This window comes from Nymphalis io, chromosome 1, assembly GCF_905147045.1.
Source record: "Nymphalis io chromosome 1, ilAglIoxx1.1, whole genome shotgun sequence".
NCBI lineage: Eukaryota > Metazoa > Arthropoda > Insecta > Lepidoptera > Nymphalidae > Nymphalis > Nymphalis io.
In genome coordinates this window covers 3541971-3558107 of record NC_065888.1, presented here as the reverse complement: position 1 = coordinate 3558107, position 16137 = coordinate 3541971, and the positions used below count along the sequence as shown (strand labels likewise).

The 16137-nt window shown below is 34.7% G+C and overlaps 2 protein-coding genes across 5 annotated transcripts; one reads left to right on the top strand and one right to left on the bottom strand.

Annotated features, from left to right (window-relative positions):
• Positions 1–156: 156 nt before the first annotated feature.
• On the bottom strand, positions 157–1436 carry LOC126781533 (metallo-beta-lactamase domain-containing protein 1). The gene is made up of 4 exons (XM_050506463.1): positions 1057–1436; positions 787–951; positions 517–630; positions 157–403 (listed from the first exon to the last, which is right to left on the bottom strand). The coding sequence occupies exons 1-4, from the start codon at positions 1148–1150 to the stop codon at positions 198–200; spliced, it is 579 nt and encodes a 192-aa protein (XP_050362420.1). The 5' UTR covers positions 1151–1436; the 3' UTR covers positions 157–197.
• A 210-nt stretch (positions 1437–1646) lies between these two features.
• Positions 1647–16080, top strand: LOC126781429 (aspartyl/asparaginyl beta-hydroxylase). 4 transcript variants are annotated; one of them, XM_050506410.1, is made up of 17 exons: positions 1647–1787; positions 1914–2026; positions 2110–2298; positions 2493–2602; positions 3025–3297; positions 3542–3832; positions 4408–4546; positions 5562–5686; positions 7194–7299; positions 10429–10506; positions 10669–10910; positions 11028–11379; positions 11750–11847; positions 13864–14098; positions 14520–14625; positions 14725–15435; positions 15677–16080. In XM_050506410.1, the coding sequence occupies exons 2-17, from the start codon at positions 1975–1977 to the stop codon at positions 15825–15827; spliced, it is 3258 nt and encodes a 1085-aa protein (XP_050362367.1). In that variant the 5' UTR covers positions 1647–1787; positions 1914–1974; the 3' UTR covers positions 15828–16080. The 4 variants fall into 4 exon arrangements, with proteins under 4 accessions (XP_050362367.1, XP_050362373.1, XP_050362381.1 ...); XM_050506416.1 differs by having other exon boundaries at positions 1685–2026; positions 3025–3140; positions 3177–3297; XM_050506424.1 differs by lacking the exon at positions 3542–3832 and having other exon boundaries at positions 1687–2026.
• Positions 16081–16137: the final 57 nt, after the last annotated feature.

Sequence of the window (16137 nt, the reverse complement as noted above, 5' to 3'; positions counted from 1 at the left end):
TACTTCCATTTAATGTAAAAGATTTCTTATTATTAATTTTTCTCTCTCTCTCTTGATCTTTAAAACATTTTCCAAATACTAGAAATAAATCGAAATTTGTATAGTAATCATCTTTTTTTTTGTAATTTAAAAAGTAAGGTAAGTAAAAGAATGATGCAATGAAATACATTATGGAAATGTAATTTTCATAAATAATATTAAGGCTGATCCTTAATAATTTGTTGTAATAAGGACTCCCTAATTTTATCTGTAACTTTAAACTTTGGTCCATGTCCTGGCACAATCCAATCTGCTAATTGAGCTATTTTTGATCTATTTTTTCTTTGCTGAATATGATCTTCACTACCTGCATCAAGCCAAACACTTGGATTTTCTATATCCTCAAGTTTTTCAAATAAATCACCTTAAACAGATTAGCACCTATTTTATTAATATTCATTAAAATATTTTTTTAAAAAAAGAACAACATTTTTGTCTTTGTCCTCAACATACATAGATTATAAAAAATTATGTCACCTGTAATAGCAACAGTTTCATTTCCACTATTTATTACCAGAACTGTGACATCTGAAAGTGTATGTCCTGGAGTTGGAACTACTTTCACATTATCATTTATTATAAACTCTTCACCTGAAAAAGAAGAATACTTTCAATCAATTTACTTTACTTAAATTTAGGCTATAAAGAAGATCCCATATTAAATTTAAAATAAGGCTTAGTATATGTATATACTAAGCCTTATTATATATATAATAATAAAAAGGATCATAATAATTAAATAATTACCTTCCTGAAAAGGATGTAAGTAATAATTGTCTTTATATGATACACTAAAACCAACAATATGTTTTGCTTTTAGGAAAAGATTATTATTGCCTGTATGATCTGAATGTCCGTGTGTGGATATGACATAATTTATATCTTCAACAGAGAGTTCTTCTTTACTTAGAGCTAGAAATAAAAATGATATTAAGATAGGCAAGCTACGTAAAATTTTAGTAGTAATAATCCTATAATTTTTAATAAGTCATTGATTAACACAATGATCTTACTAACCAGAAACAATTTTATCTGAGTCCCATGGTGTCATAGTATCCACTATTATGTTGTTGCAACTTTTTATAAGCGTACAACTACAATTTGCGCTCATTTCCAGTTCGTTTTTGAGATAAGAATACCCAACACTACAATGTCACACATAGTTTTAACTGAAATTATTTTATTAACAGTTATATGATACTATATGACCGAAATTTCCTTTTATCATTTAAAAGTTTTAAGTTATTCAATTGTAGTCTATCCACATTTTTATTAGATGTCACACGTTTGTAGTAGCTGATTTTCTTAATTTTAATTTGATGAAAAAATTATTTAAATTACTAGTTTAATATTTGTGATGTGCTTATGCAATGCCATTGGAATGTTTACAGTTTTGTTATTAACGTGATAACCTTATCATTTTGACATTTGAAGCAAGCCCCAGACAGCAGTTAATGTCAAATGACAGAAACGCTAAATAAATTGCGATGCATTCGTATTTCGTTAAAAATTTACAAACAGAATGTTCTATACAATTTTTATGTATATTTACAATAAAATTTAAAAATATTTCTTGTTATAAGTATCAATATTATTACTTTATATTTTATCGTAAATTTTACTGTCAAATTAACACTTCTAAGTTTCAGTTCACCTGTCGATTTTCTCTTTTCCCAGCTGTCTTTCTCGGTTATTTTTAGGTTAAATTCTAAAATAAATTCAAGAAACGACCAGTGAGACTTTGTTATGTAGGTTATTTTAATATTTCAACGTGCGCCAATATACATCTATATCTTCATGAAAATTGCGCATTTGCAATCTTTTACGTTTCGCTCCTGATTTGCAAGTTCATTGTACTTCCATTGTTTACTCAGGGTTATGAAACAGTAAGGAGCTATCTTCTGCCGCCTAAGGAGCGTCAGATCAAAGTAAATCATGTCAGGAGATGTACAGCCAAGAAGGAGGAAAGATAAAAAGAAAAAAAAAGGTATAATAAGATAAGACGATAATAATAACCACTATTAACTTTAAAAAAATATACTCATATACGTACTTATTGTATAATTTCAGATGATTTGGGCGTAGAAGAGCCTCGTGGCACGGCAGCGGCTCTTGGGGAGGGGGATGTCTTTATGCACTCCCATAATGACCATGGCACTGGTGGACATTGGTGTGCTAAAATAATATTTTTTTCCCTTTTGGCGGTACTGATTACACTTATTGGATTGATTATACTAGAAAATAGAGGTCTCACTGAATGTAAGTATATTAAACAAAATATTGGTATATAAAGTAATCTTTTATAATGAGTATTTGAAAAAATAAAACTTAATACTTAGAAATAAGATTTTATTTATTAAAACTGAATTATAATTTTAATGTATTCTATAACTCTTGTATCTATAAGCTTAAAACTCTATTTGTAACTAAAGAAAATATGTTTTTATTTTCAGTGGAAGCCAACTCTGTAGAGTCACGATATTCTGGTGTTCTGGAAGGTTGGTTAGAAGATACTCCTGATGACGACCATCATGACGAACACACCTTAGAGCTGAAACATCCTGTAAGTTACTCATCATAACATCAATCTGATTGGATATGATTTATAAAAGTTTATAAACATTTGTTTTATGAACGTTAGCCATCATTTGGTCATGCATGATTTATTTAGACAGATGTCCAATGTTACAACTTTGTTAATTTAATTATATTTTCACTTATTTCGTCGTTTAAAATATTTCTGGATTATTTTCATAAAAAAAATATATGCTACTAGTATTCATAACTATTTTTACCATTCATGGACTAGGATTCATGTAGATACATTTGTTAACTGCAAATATTTGATGATCCATGATGAAAATAACTTATTATTTTCTCACCATTCAAAAATATACTTTTTGTCTATAAAAATTATTTTATTGGCTATTGTTGGAATAGATAGAAAAATATTTTATAAAAATATTTGTATCACTAATAATTTAGGATGATGATAATGAAGAACATGTTGAATCTGAGCTTGAAGATGAAGATGATGATTTAGACGAAGAACATGAAGATGATGAAGAACATGAAGATGATGAGGAACATGAAGATGATGAGGAACATGAAGATGATGAGGAACATGAAGATGATGATGAAATAACTGAAAGTAATGAAGTTGATGACGATGATGAAGAGCAACAATACATTCAGAATGACGAAAACGAAGACGATAATGATGAAAGTGTAGAAAATTTACAGGAAATGGATGATGAGGTGTGAATATGGATTTATTTGTATATTTTACCAATTCGGTTTATTATATATATTTTAATTTGTATATTTACATTTGATATTTCATGCCTCCTTGCCAATCAATTCATATAAAAGACATATGAAAAGGCTGACCTTTAATAATTTAGAGTGTAAAAAATGTTTTTCCCCCTAGTAAAGTATTACCTTAACATAACCTGACTAATTATGAATTAATAAATATATTTAAAAAATATACATTAAACAGGAGGTTGATGAGAAAATAACTTATAGTCGATATAGTTACGACGAGCAAAAATATAATATTGATGATAATGATGACGACGATGACAAAGGTAGTCGCGAAATTCAAGAAATTGAAGAAGATGATGATAATTTAAGTAAAGAAATAGACAATAATGATGACCAAAATCAGGATGACTCTGGTGACGAAGATAACCATGATGAACGAGATGATGAGGACGAAGATGAAAAGGACAATGATGAAAATGATGTTTATGAAGCCAATAGACAAGATGAGAGTGCAGAACTTGATGAGGTGCAAATCAATAATACTGAATGAAACCGCGTGATATTGAAAATTGTTAACTAAATATTTTGTTTTGATTGGCTACTAACTATTTATTAGAGCTTTGATTGTTAATGCAATGCAATTTCGGTAAAATTTCCTTTTATTCGTAAATAAGAACTAAATACTATTACAGTTAATAATATTTGTATTTAATTTTATATATTTATAACGAAGTATATATTTTTTGTTAATTTTTATTTATAACAATTTTCTTTTTTGGTTTTATTTTTAGATATGGCAATAATAACAATTTTTACTAGCATTTGTTCAATTTCTATACGCATTTTGATGTGTTTAGAAAAAACAATTTAACGCAATTTTGTTCAAGCTATAATATATTTGCGAATATAATTACTTATGTATTTAGATTTTTGATTACCGGTCTATATATTATATATGGAATTGTCTATCCTAATGGAATGTTTAATTGATTAACAAATGCGAACGACCAGCAGTATTTGATTAATATTTATTTAAGAAATTTAACTCAATTTATGAGATTTTTAAAAGTATAAGCTAATTTTACTAATTTTTCACTATAGGAAAATCAAGAGGAAGACGGTGATCCAGACGATGACGACGATGAAGAAGAGATAGAGAAAATCGAAAGGGAGTTAAGTGATGACGACATTGGGTCAGAAGAAGTTCCATTGAAATCGTCTCTTCATGACAGTGATGAAGGTAGATAATAATTTAATAATAATATCTTGGGACATTTTTCACACATGGCCATCTGATCCCAAAGTAAGCTTGTACAAAGCTTGTGCTATGGAAACCAGACAACTGATATACTACATATACTACTTTTCTTTTGTAAATACATACCGTAACCGTAACAGCCTGTGCATGTCCCACTGCTGGGCTAAAGGCCTCCTCTCCTCGTTTTGATGAGAAGGTTTGGAGCTTATTCCACCACGCTGCTCCAATGCGGGTTGGTAGAATTCACATGTGGCAGAATTTCAGTGAAATTAGACACATGCAGGTTTCCTCACGATGTTTTCCTTCACCGTAAAGCACGAGATGAATTATAATCACAAATTAAGCACATGAAAATTCAGTGGTGCTTGCCCGGGTTTGAACCCACGATCATCGGTTAAGATTCACGCGTTCTTACCACTGGGCCATCTCGGCTTTACATACATACTTATATAGATAATTACACCCAGACTCAGGACAAAGAAACATGTTCATACACACTAATGTCTGTCCTGGGTGGGAATCGAACCCACAACCTTCGGCGTGAAAGGCAACTATCTACCAACTACGCCAACCGGCTCGTCATAGATAAATTGCAAATAAATAATATTTATGCTACTGTTACAATTGCGTTAACATTATAGTCCCAACTGACAATTTAACCATAATTATTGAATCAAAAATGCTTTTTTAACACCTGATGGTAAGTGGTCATCACTGCACATGGACTTTGGCGCCGTAAAAAAAAATAACCAGTACTTTATCAACTTTGGAAATAAGATATTATGTTGCTTATGTCTGTAGTTAAACTGGCTTTCTCACCCTTCAAATACTAAGTATGCTGTATTGCTGTTGGTCAGTAGAATATGTGACGAGATGGTGGTGTCCACCCAGACGGGTTTGCACAAAGCTCTACCTCTCGGTGGTAGTGTGGCATTTACTTCAAGAATATAGTGTAACATATTTTAGTATTAATGTTTCTTTCATGTTTTCTCTTTAGATGTATCAAAAGAAGATGCTGCACAAGAGGAGGCCGAAGACGACGAAGATTTCCTAGAGGCGGACGATGATGAACCACCCGTGGAGCATATCACAACTCCACCCGCAGGCAGACCTTTTGTTGAGGTAAAATATACATTTAATTCGCTTGATAGTTTGAAGGCACAGTGTGTTATAAATATACAGCACAGTGTGTTATGAATAATGAAGGTACAGCACCTCAGGGAGGATCACTGAAGCAGCACATAGCCGCGAAGTCGCCGCCGCGAGTCAGCTCTGCACATACCACCTAAATTAATCTAATAGATGAGCATTTTATATATTAGGATGGAATAATTATATGTATTATTCAATATGTGATCCAGCATCGAGCAGTATTGTATCTTAGGATTAAGTTAACTACTAACTGTGACATCAATTCCATCGCGCACAAAGAAATTTGGCAACTCCTTTCTTTGTCGCACTACCAAAAAATGGAATTCCTTACCAGCTCACGTGTTCCCCTCCTCTTACAACCCGGGTTCCTTCAAACGAGGCGTGAAGAGGCATCTTGCAGGCCGGCAAGGCGGGGACGGCTAGTACAGAACATTCTTCCCGACTGTACTGGCCGTCGTCGCGTTTGGACTCTACTACCACTTACCATCAGGTGGAGTAGAGTCATTTGCCATCCCGGGGCATATAAAAAAAGTTAAATATAATATTTAGTAATTAATTAAAGTGTTAATAGAAACTTTTTCTCGAATCCTCCGGCTATCGTAAACGTAATTAGTGTCTAAACTACATGGATATATTGACGCCAGTTCTCTTTGGGAATGTTTTAGCTGGTGGTATGTTTTCCGATACATATCTTTGAGCGCTTACGGACAGGGCTGGATGTGTTTATCATAAATACGATTAATCTGCTCATATTGAATTGAAATAAAAGAAATAAAATTCTTGCTATACATTATTGATCACAATTCACTAAAAATTTCATTTTAATACTTTTATAACTTTTATCTAAACCGTGTCTCTATTATGTTTAATAGATTTATCAAAAAACGATGCGATTTCATGCGTTTTCAACAGGTAGATTAAGCTCAGTTTGGAGCAACATCTTGTTTCCTTGAAATGGGATGCAAGTGAAAAAGTTATCGGTATTAAGACAAGACCCTAAGTGCGACAAAGCGCGTTATATGCAGTGTCCTACTCCTACGTTTAATTGCAATTCCATCCGTAACAGCCTGTGAATGTCCCACTGCTGGGCTAAAGGCCTCCTCTCCACTTTTTGAGGAGAAGGTTTGGAGCTTATTCCACCACGCTGCTCCAATGCGGGTTGGTGGAATACACATGTGGCAGAATTTCAGTGAAATTAGACACATGCAGGTTTCCTCACGATGTTTTTCTTCACCGTAAAGCACAAGATGAATTATAATCACAAATTAAGCACATGAAAATTCAGTAGTGTTTGCTCGGGTTTGAACCCACGATCATCGGTTAAGATTCACGCGTTCTTACCACTGGGCCATCTCGGCTTATATTTTAGCAATTTATCTCGGCAATTCCATCAGAGTTTATTAATTAATACAATTTCTAATATCACCAGTATGTATTTATTAATACATATATATTAATATTATCTATAATTCAACAGATAGAAGAAGAAACAATAGTAAAACCTGTCGACACATTAGCGGAAGAAGAAGAGTATGAGAGGAACCAAGAAGAATTGCGTAGAGAGGAGGCTCAAGCGTCTCACAGTGAGTAATATTTAATACTATTGCTTTCAGCTTCATTTTTGATTAACTAACATTAAAAGGCCGGCCGTTTAGATAATGCGTTCATGACGTGTCACTTGAAACACTATACAAATAAACATTATACTAGGTATACCTATATACCTTGTTTATGTTACGGAGCGCTGTCGGTTAAAAATATATTATTTCCTAAAATATCTTAAATTTTATAACCTCAAAATCATAACATTCATTTTTGTTAATAATCATTTACGTTAGTAGGGCTAATAAACGTATAGTGCTTAAGAAATAAAACACGGAATTTGATGCATAATATTTGCTGCTCAGACACGAACAACTGTCATGCATACTTTACTTTTTTACTGGTGGTAGGGCTTTGTGCAAGCTCGTCTGGGTAGGTATCACCCACTCATCAGATATTCTACCGCAAAACAGCAATACTTGATATTGTTGTGTTCCGGTTTGAAGGGTGAGTGAGCCAGTGTAATTACAGGCACAAGGGACATATAATCTTAGTTCCCAAGGTTGGTGGCGCATTGGATATGTAAGCGATGGTTGACATTTCTTACAATGCCAATGTCTAAGAGCGTTGGTGACCACTTACCATCAGGTGGCCCATATGCTCGTCCGCCTTCCTATTCTATAAAAAAAAAAATACTTTTTTATAATGCCCCCGTTACAAACACTATAAACGATTCTAATATTTTTTATCGTTAATTCTTCGCCATTTGTATGGAAGGTCGTCCATTCGATCGCGGACCTCAGCAATGCATTCTTTCAGCGACCGGATATTAAATTTCATATTGAAAATATATGCTTATATTTTAAATAAGCTGCACTATTCTACCTTGCAATGAGTAGAGTTTCACAAGATTTAATTTACTTGATTTTTTAAAACTAATATTATTAAATAAAAAATATATCAAATAAAAATATAGTACTTATAAAAATATATATGCAAAATTGCAATAATATGGTGCTTTTTTATACCTTCCAAAAAAATTATCTCTCTTTCTCTCTCATGTAAAAAGAGAGAGAGGTATAGAATAGTCAACTGCACAGGATATTATGTTGTATTTCAATAGAACTGTCGGATTACCGACAATAATGTCCTAGGCGTGGTAAAGTATCACGCTCAAATTCCTAACTCCGGGTTTTGATTGGTATTTTGTGGATGGATGGATCTATTACGTTTCTTGACCTTATATGGTATTCGAACCCTCGAGATCTGCTACCAATATACGCTAGACAATAAAAATAAAAGTTGCATTCTATGAATGACTCACTGAAGGTCTAAGGACTCTCTTTCTCTTTGATGAGAACGTTTGCAGCTTATTCCACCACGCTGCTCCAGCTTGCAGACACATGTGGCAAAATTTCAGTGAAACAAATACAGGTTTCCTTACGATGTTTTCCTTCAACGCCGAGCACGAGATGAACTATAAACACAAATTAAGCACATGAAAATTCAGTAATTTGTCTGAGCTTTTATCGGTCCCGCGATTATCGGTCGGTTTTTTATGATTTAATAAAAATATATAAAAATAATTTTATCTAAATAAAGATGTTTATTGTATACGTGGTAATCGTGCATTACCACGATTTTAATATTACATATAAATATATAAAGACTAATATATGTGGCCAGGATTATAGCATTTTTACTAATTAGATAGTTGCATGTAGACTTTTAGCAATCAATTGTTCTTGTCTATGCTTTTACTAAATGTTATTTTTTATGCATGGGTTGTGATCTTTAACAATCAATTTTTGTGTAATTTTTCATAAATACATATATAAAATATTTACGTTACGTTTAAGTCGATATAAAATAATTAAAAATTAACTGTCTTATATATGCAATAAAAAAAATATGCTAAAAATGCTTTCTTTCATTTCAAACCTTACAAAATTCTTACAGTTAATATTACATTTAATTTTTAAATATGATTCGTAGTAGATATTTATTAGAATCAAATTGTAATGATTAATACTATTACATTACTTTCAATTACTTTCAGTTTTTTTATTACACTGACGACACTGTTATAAAGTTTATATAAAACATAAGAATCATTCGTGTAATGGTATATAAATAAAGTGTATTATTAAATTTAGAAACACGTTTTTTTTTAAAACAAGTGGTCGTATTATACGTAGAAATCATGTTATCGAGATACACGTAACTAACACGAAAATATCATATCGTTCATTGTCGTAATTTCTGTCGACGCCCACGCGTTACGGCTACATTACACACGCTTATTTGTGTCCACTGCAGCTTCACCGGTGCACGTATGAATTATTTCATATATTTACAAACGAATACGCAAATATGAATTCGTTAATAACGCTTGGTTTAGACTTATTCCGTGGCTTCGCTCGATTGGAAGGTAATCTTGAATGTTACGTAATGTTGCGTTTATACAATCATGTAAATTATTTAGACTTAGTTGTCGGTCCGCGGGCGGTTTATTTCTTACTCAATCGAAATAATTACATTGCATTCCAAGAATTTTGTGTTAGGTGAATGATAAATATAATATCGTTTATTTTGTTATATCACAATTAGTTTTCTTAAATAAAGTAAACTGGCTCGGTAACAATTATAAAAACAAAGTTAAGATTTATATTTAAGATATATAAAAACACAACAAAAGGTGATATCGATTTATAATTATATTTTGGAAAGATAGAAACGAAAAGATTTATGTAAAATAACGGTCGTTTTAAATGACAGTATGTCATCCATTCCACATTCAAATTATTCTTATTAACTGAAAAGTATTCGAAGTTTATTCCATAACTACGTTATATATAGGGATAGCAGGATTTTTAAAAATTATTTCTAAACGTTGACACGAATAAAGTACTGAAGTTCTATTTATATATATATCGGTAAATATAAATAATTTGTCTTATTGGTTAGGAGTGTGGGTGAGCCAATATAATTAGCATGCACAAGTGGAATTGCCAGTGTAAGGAGTGGTTTATACATGTTGCTGTGCCAGTGTATGAAGGCGAAGGTGGCAGGAAACTATCCGGTGGCATAAAAAAAATGCTCTGCACACCTCGGCTGAGGTCGCGCGTTACTTAGCGTTATGGTTAAAGCGTGTGGCGCGTGTGTTGCAGTGTGGCTGAAGCTGGCGGTGGGCGGCGCGCTGCTCGCGGCCACGCACGTCGTGCTGCGGCGCGCCACGACCCGCGCCGGTGCGTATCTACCTACCTCTAGCCATAAAACTAAGTAATGACCCGCTCCCTTTGAACTTGTGGCGGATTTTATTTGATATTTGAAAAAATAGTGAGACCGTTCGAGATAAATCAATACTTCGCACAATTGAAAGTAGTTATAGTATAAACTTCCCACAATAGATGTCCCTGAACCGGAAGAGCCGACTAGAGAGGACACGGCGTCTGTACCCGACCGAAGGATGACTCTTATTTCTGAAGAACCGTCGACTAATGTAGCACAAAGGCAACCGCAACCGACTCCACGCCCAGTAACTGAGGAGGAAATATTCAAAAAACCGGCTCCAGTGATGAAGTCAGCACCAATATCGAAACAAGATATTGAACGGGAAGTAAATGAAAAAAAAACATTACGTGATGATGAGGTAAGTAAATAACTACCCATTTATAAAAAATAACATTTTACAAATTTAAAAAAATGCATAGAATACTTTTAATCGTACACATTGCGTGTTGGTATACTTACAAACGAAAATATTTAGATTTCAGAAGCTAATGCAAAGAAAGAAGAAGAAAAAGAGCTGTACAGTGATGATGAAGAAATTGAGGAAGAGGAGGAGGAGGAAGAGGATATTGTTATACCAACAAAAATTATTACCCAACAAAAGTCTCCAGTTCTGAAGACAGAACACAAGGAAGAAGAATCAGAACCTGAAGAAGTTCCCGATGATGTTGAAATTATAGACGAGGAACAAATTGAAGAAGAAGAAGAGGAGGAGGAGGAGCAAGATGAAGATGAAGAAGAAATTTCGGATGTTGATGATACGGAATTGTTAAGTCGATTAGAAGCTAAATATGGTCGTATACCGGAACCGGAGAGGCCCGGAAAGCAGAGTAAACAAACGTTGTTAGAGTGTGTTCTTTGCTATGTAAAAATCGCGGTTTTCTAGCACCAGCATGAACGAACGTCATCACCTTAATGTTCGATTTAGCATGACTAACAAAGTGTGAGTGTATTAACTATACTTAACATATTTTTTATCATTTTGTACTGTTGTGTTTTGTTTTGAAAACCGTAAGCGAAATTATTCATATTACTTAAGGTTTTCAGAACTTTTTCGCATAAATTGGCCACATACCAAATAAATATCTTGTTTTCTAATATTCTCGAGAAAATGTTTATTATATAAAATGCGTTGTTGAAAATTTAAACACTTTGTATATTTCTTTTTATACAAATAAATTGTTAACCATTCGTTTACAGAGGGAGGCGGAAATAGCATAGAGGATGAATGGCCAGGTGAACCAAGTGATTCGTACTGGCGCGAACAGCTCGACATCGCCGAAGAAGAAATACGCCAGGTAAGATAGTATTAGCATCATATAGTATATAGTCATAAGCAAGATATACTTTTTTTTTTATAGATTAGGAAGGCGGACGAGCATATGGGCCACCTGATGGTAAGTGGTCACCAAACGCCCTTAGACATTGGCATTGTAAGAAATGTCAACCATCGCTTACATAGCCAATGCGCCATACTTTGTTAAAGTAGGTTCTCACAAGCACTTGAATCGTCATTTTACAATTTTAATATAAAGCTACCACTGGTAGAAACGTGGATTCTACAGAAAATAACCGACCTAAAACTCTGTAGTCATTATTTTTTATCAACCAAAAAAATTTACGAACATCAACGTATACTAACTCCATGCTCTTCACTTTCACTGGTGGTAAGGCTTTGTGCAAGCTCGTCTGGGTAGGTACCATCCACTTATCAGATGTTTTACCGCAAAACAGCAGTACTTGTTATTGTTGTGTTGCGATTTGAAGGATGAGTGAGTCAGTGTAATTACAGGCACAAGGGATATAAAATCTTAGTTCCCAAGGTTGGTGGCGCATTGGCTATATAAGCGATGGTTGACATTTCTTACAATGCCAATGTCTAAGGGAGTTTGGTGAACACTTACCATCAGGTGGCCCATATGCTCGTCCGCCGTCCTATTCTATAAAAAAGCTCGTCTATCATTTATATAATTCTGTACAGTAAAACAGGCCTTGTTTATTAAAAAAAAAAAACATATTTTTAAATTTAGTATAATTGGTAAATGTTAAATTTTAAAATGAGAATTATGATTAAGTTCTAGAAAAAAGTTGTAGAGCTTGATAATACCTACAAAAAATTCAAAGACAACATATATCTAAATTTTATATTTAAATCACAAAAAGTAGTTTTTTATATTAAAAAAAATATTTAAATCGTTAGGTCATGTTTAATGGTTATATTATCAACAATTATGAATTCTTATCAAAATAAGTAAACTTTTTGTTTAAAGTACTTAAAACAAAAGACTTTTCCCTTTTACTTCATACAATTTGGACCTGGAAATACGACATAGGTATGGAACCGCGACCGTGGAATAATCTATTAAGTGATATTTCTATTAGACGGGTTTTTCATATACAACACGTCAATCTATTTAAAAATAAATTGCTTTATTACCATGAAAATTTTATTTAGATAAAATTTATTTTTTACAGTTTGTTTCTTGGTTGCATAGTTTAAGAGATAATTTAATTTACAAATACGCGAGACAATTTTGTTAATATTCGGCCAATCGATCACAAGTAAAAATGTTTTCCGCCCAACGAAGTGGACACGGGTCAGCTAGTTGTTAATAAAAGTGAAATACAAGCACCGATTCGACTATAGTACTAATAGTTGGTGTATTCTACCATTTATGTGACTTTGTTATTTGAGTTCGCTTTCTAATTTCTTGCACGTTATTAACTCCAACGCATGCATTGAAGAATACACCAACGTATTATCTAAAAGTAGATAACTTTTGAGAACATTATTTATATTTGGAAATAATTTTAGTTATATTTTCAAAGCAAGCTTATTTTATATATATAATTTCAATTATATTTCTCTACGAAATGAATATATGTTCAGAAGACAACTTGAATAACTTTAACGATTCAAACTTTGTATTTCATTTAAAAAATTTAATAGGTATATATTTTTTTCAATTTCCAGGACTGGCTAGACTAACCTTTTACACTAATTTAAAGTTTCTTTGCTCGTTGTGCCATTTTATCCCCGCGAACTCTTCGATATACTTTTTCGGTTGAGTTTTACGCCTGCACCCCGCGTAACGCTCCCCGAACAGCCTATCGACGATTTCAATAGTTTAGATATCCCCTAGATATATTAACATACATTTATAAATAAAAAACCTTTCGTTTCTGGTGACTTTATCTGACATCGAACAAGTAACCTCATTCGCCTGTACCCAAGTTTGACCAATCTTGAGCATTGACATAAGATGTTTTGCTGTGTGAATATTTGTGTGAGTGTTAATTACTAACATGTGGAGGGCGCGTGGGCGTCGTGCGAGGCGCGCGTGTCGGCGAGCGCGCTGGCCGACAGCGCCCGCGCGCGCTGGCTCGCCGCCCGCGCGCTGGACGGCGCCGCCGACGCGGAGCGCGACAACCGCCTCCTGTCCAGGGCTATAGCCGCTTACATTCATCTTCTCAAAATGAACGAGCGTCTCTCGGATATCAAGCTTCTGGAAGTTGCCCGTCGAGCCGTAGATAGAATTCAATTTCGAGGTGATATTGCTTTCCATAAATATTTATTTATTTATTTATATTTATATACTCTTTATTGCACACCAATATAGACAAAAATAATAGGAGTAAAACAAAACAAAGAAAAGAAAAATGTACAATAGGCGGCCTTATCGCTAAAACAGCGATCTCTTCCAGGCAACCTTTGGTAGAGGAGAGAGATAGGATGGTAGGGGTGTACAATTATTTAATACATAAAAAAATAAAAATAGATACAATATATATATGTATATATACGATACATAAATAAATATTCCATAAATATATAATTATATAATAATATAATATACATACACATTATAAATATATAAATATTTATTTTTAAAGATTTTATTCTCTCAGGTGTTTTTCTTTGTTGTTGTAATCGATTCATGGCCAACACATATCATTTTTTGATTAACAGGGACGTACCTGAGTGCTGAGCCTATTTACAGAATTTTAATAAGAAGGTTTCCTCACGACATCACCCACCGTAACAACCTAACCGTTGCCCTTCTAATGGCTAACAGGTAAATTCAGCACAAACGCCACTACTTACATTACTTTTACAGTTACTATTAATATAATAAAGAATAAGTGCGTAAATATTATGTTTTATGTTCCTGCAGAGCCGACTTGGCCGGTGAGGTCCTCGAAGATACGCTCCATTTCTGGCCACAGGATCGCTTCGCTCTAGCCCATTACGGTTTCGTCATGAAGAACCACCACAAAAACCTGGAGGAAGCGGTCGCCTACCTTCAGAGAGCGCTCGAGGACGACGCCGGCCCGCCGGACGCGGCGCGCTTTTACTACCACCTGGGCGACGCGCTGCTGCAGCTCGGCCGGCCGCGGGACGCGCAGCTCGTGCACGCCCGCGCCGCCGCCCTCGGACACTTCCTGTCCGCCGAGCAGCGCTCCCTCTACAACGTGCCGCGCCTACGGGCCCGGCCCTGGTGGCCCGTCGAGGACACCCCGTACGAGGGCCTCGCGCGAGCGCTGGAGAGGTCGTGGCGGGCGGTGCTCAGGGAGGCCGAGGAGGCGGGCGCGGAGTTCGAGCGCGAGAAGGAGGGGCTGATGGAGCGCGGCGAGTGGTCGCAGCTCGAGCTGTTCGTGCGCGGCCGCGAGGTGCGCGGGCGGTGCGCGCGCGCGCCCGTCACGTGCGGCGCCGTGCGCGCCGAGCCGGCCGCCGCGGGCTGTCGGCGCGGACAGGTCAAGTTCAGCGCCATGCGCGCCGGCACGCACGTGCGCGCGCACGTCGGGCCCACCAACTGCCGCCTGCGCCTGCACCTGGCGCTCAGCAACACCGACGGCACCTATATACGCGTGCACAACGAGACCAGGTCGATTATATTTATTGTGCAGATTAAAATTTAGCGAAAGCTTCCAAATTATCTTTTTTTTATGTATTGAAAGAACATTTGTTTTTTCTATTTAATATATCTTATTTATATGCACTTGGTGAAATTGTAGTTAATCATTAAAGCGGAGGTTTTTTTTATATTTGTTTACAAATATTAATATCCGTCTGTTTTTATTACTATTTCCTGTTAATTTAACGTAATTGTAAAATATTTATTTCAGACAGTGGCAGATTGGTAAAACTTTCATATTCGATGATAGTTTCGAACACGAAGTCTGGCACAACGGTACAGGGACCCGAATCGTACTCATCGTCGACTTGTGGCATCCAGATCTTACAGCTGCTGAGAGGCGGCAACTACCCGCAATTTGAAAAACCAAATATTTATTTAGAAAACTGGCTATAAGTATAGTGAATTGATACAGTTTACAGTCTGTTTACAAAATAATATGAGCCTGTAGTCGTTATGTAACGAGGATCAAAGATGTGCTTTTATTGGAATCTCATGAATATTTGAATCTAAACTGTATTGACTTTTTATATTTGTAAATCATGATCATGCATTTCTTGTGCTATTATTTATTTTAATAAATTCCGTATTAAGTAAATATTTATAATATCAAATGAGGTATTATTTACTATAAGAATATTTATATATTAAATATAATGTTTCTATCATCCA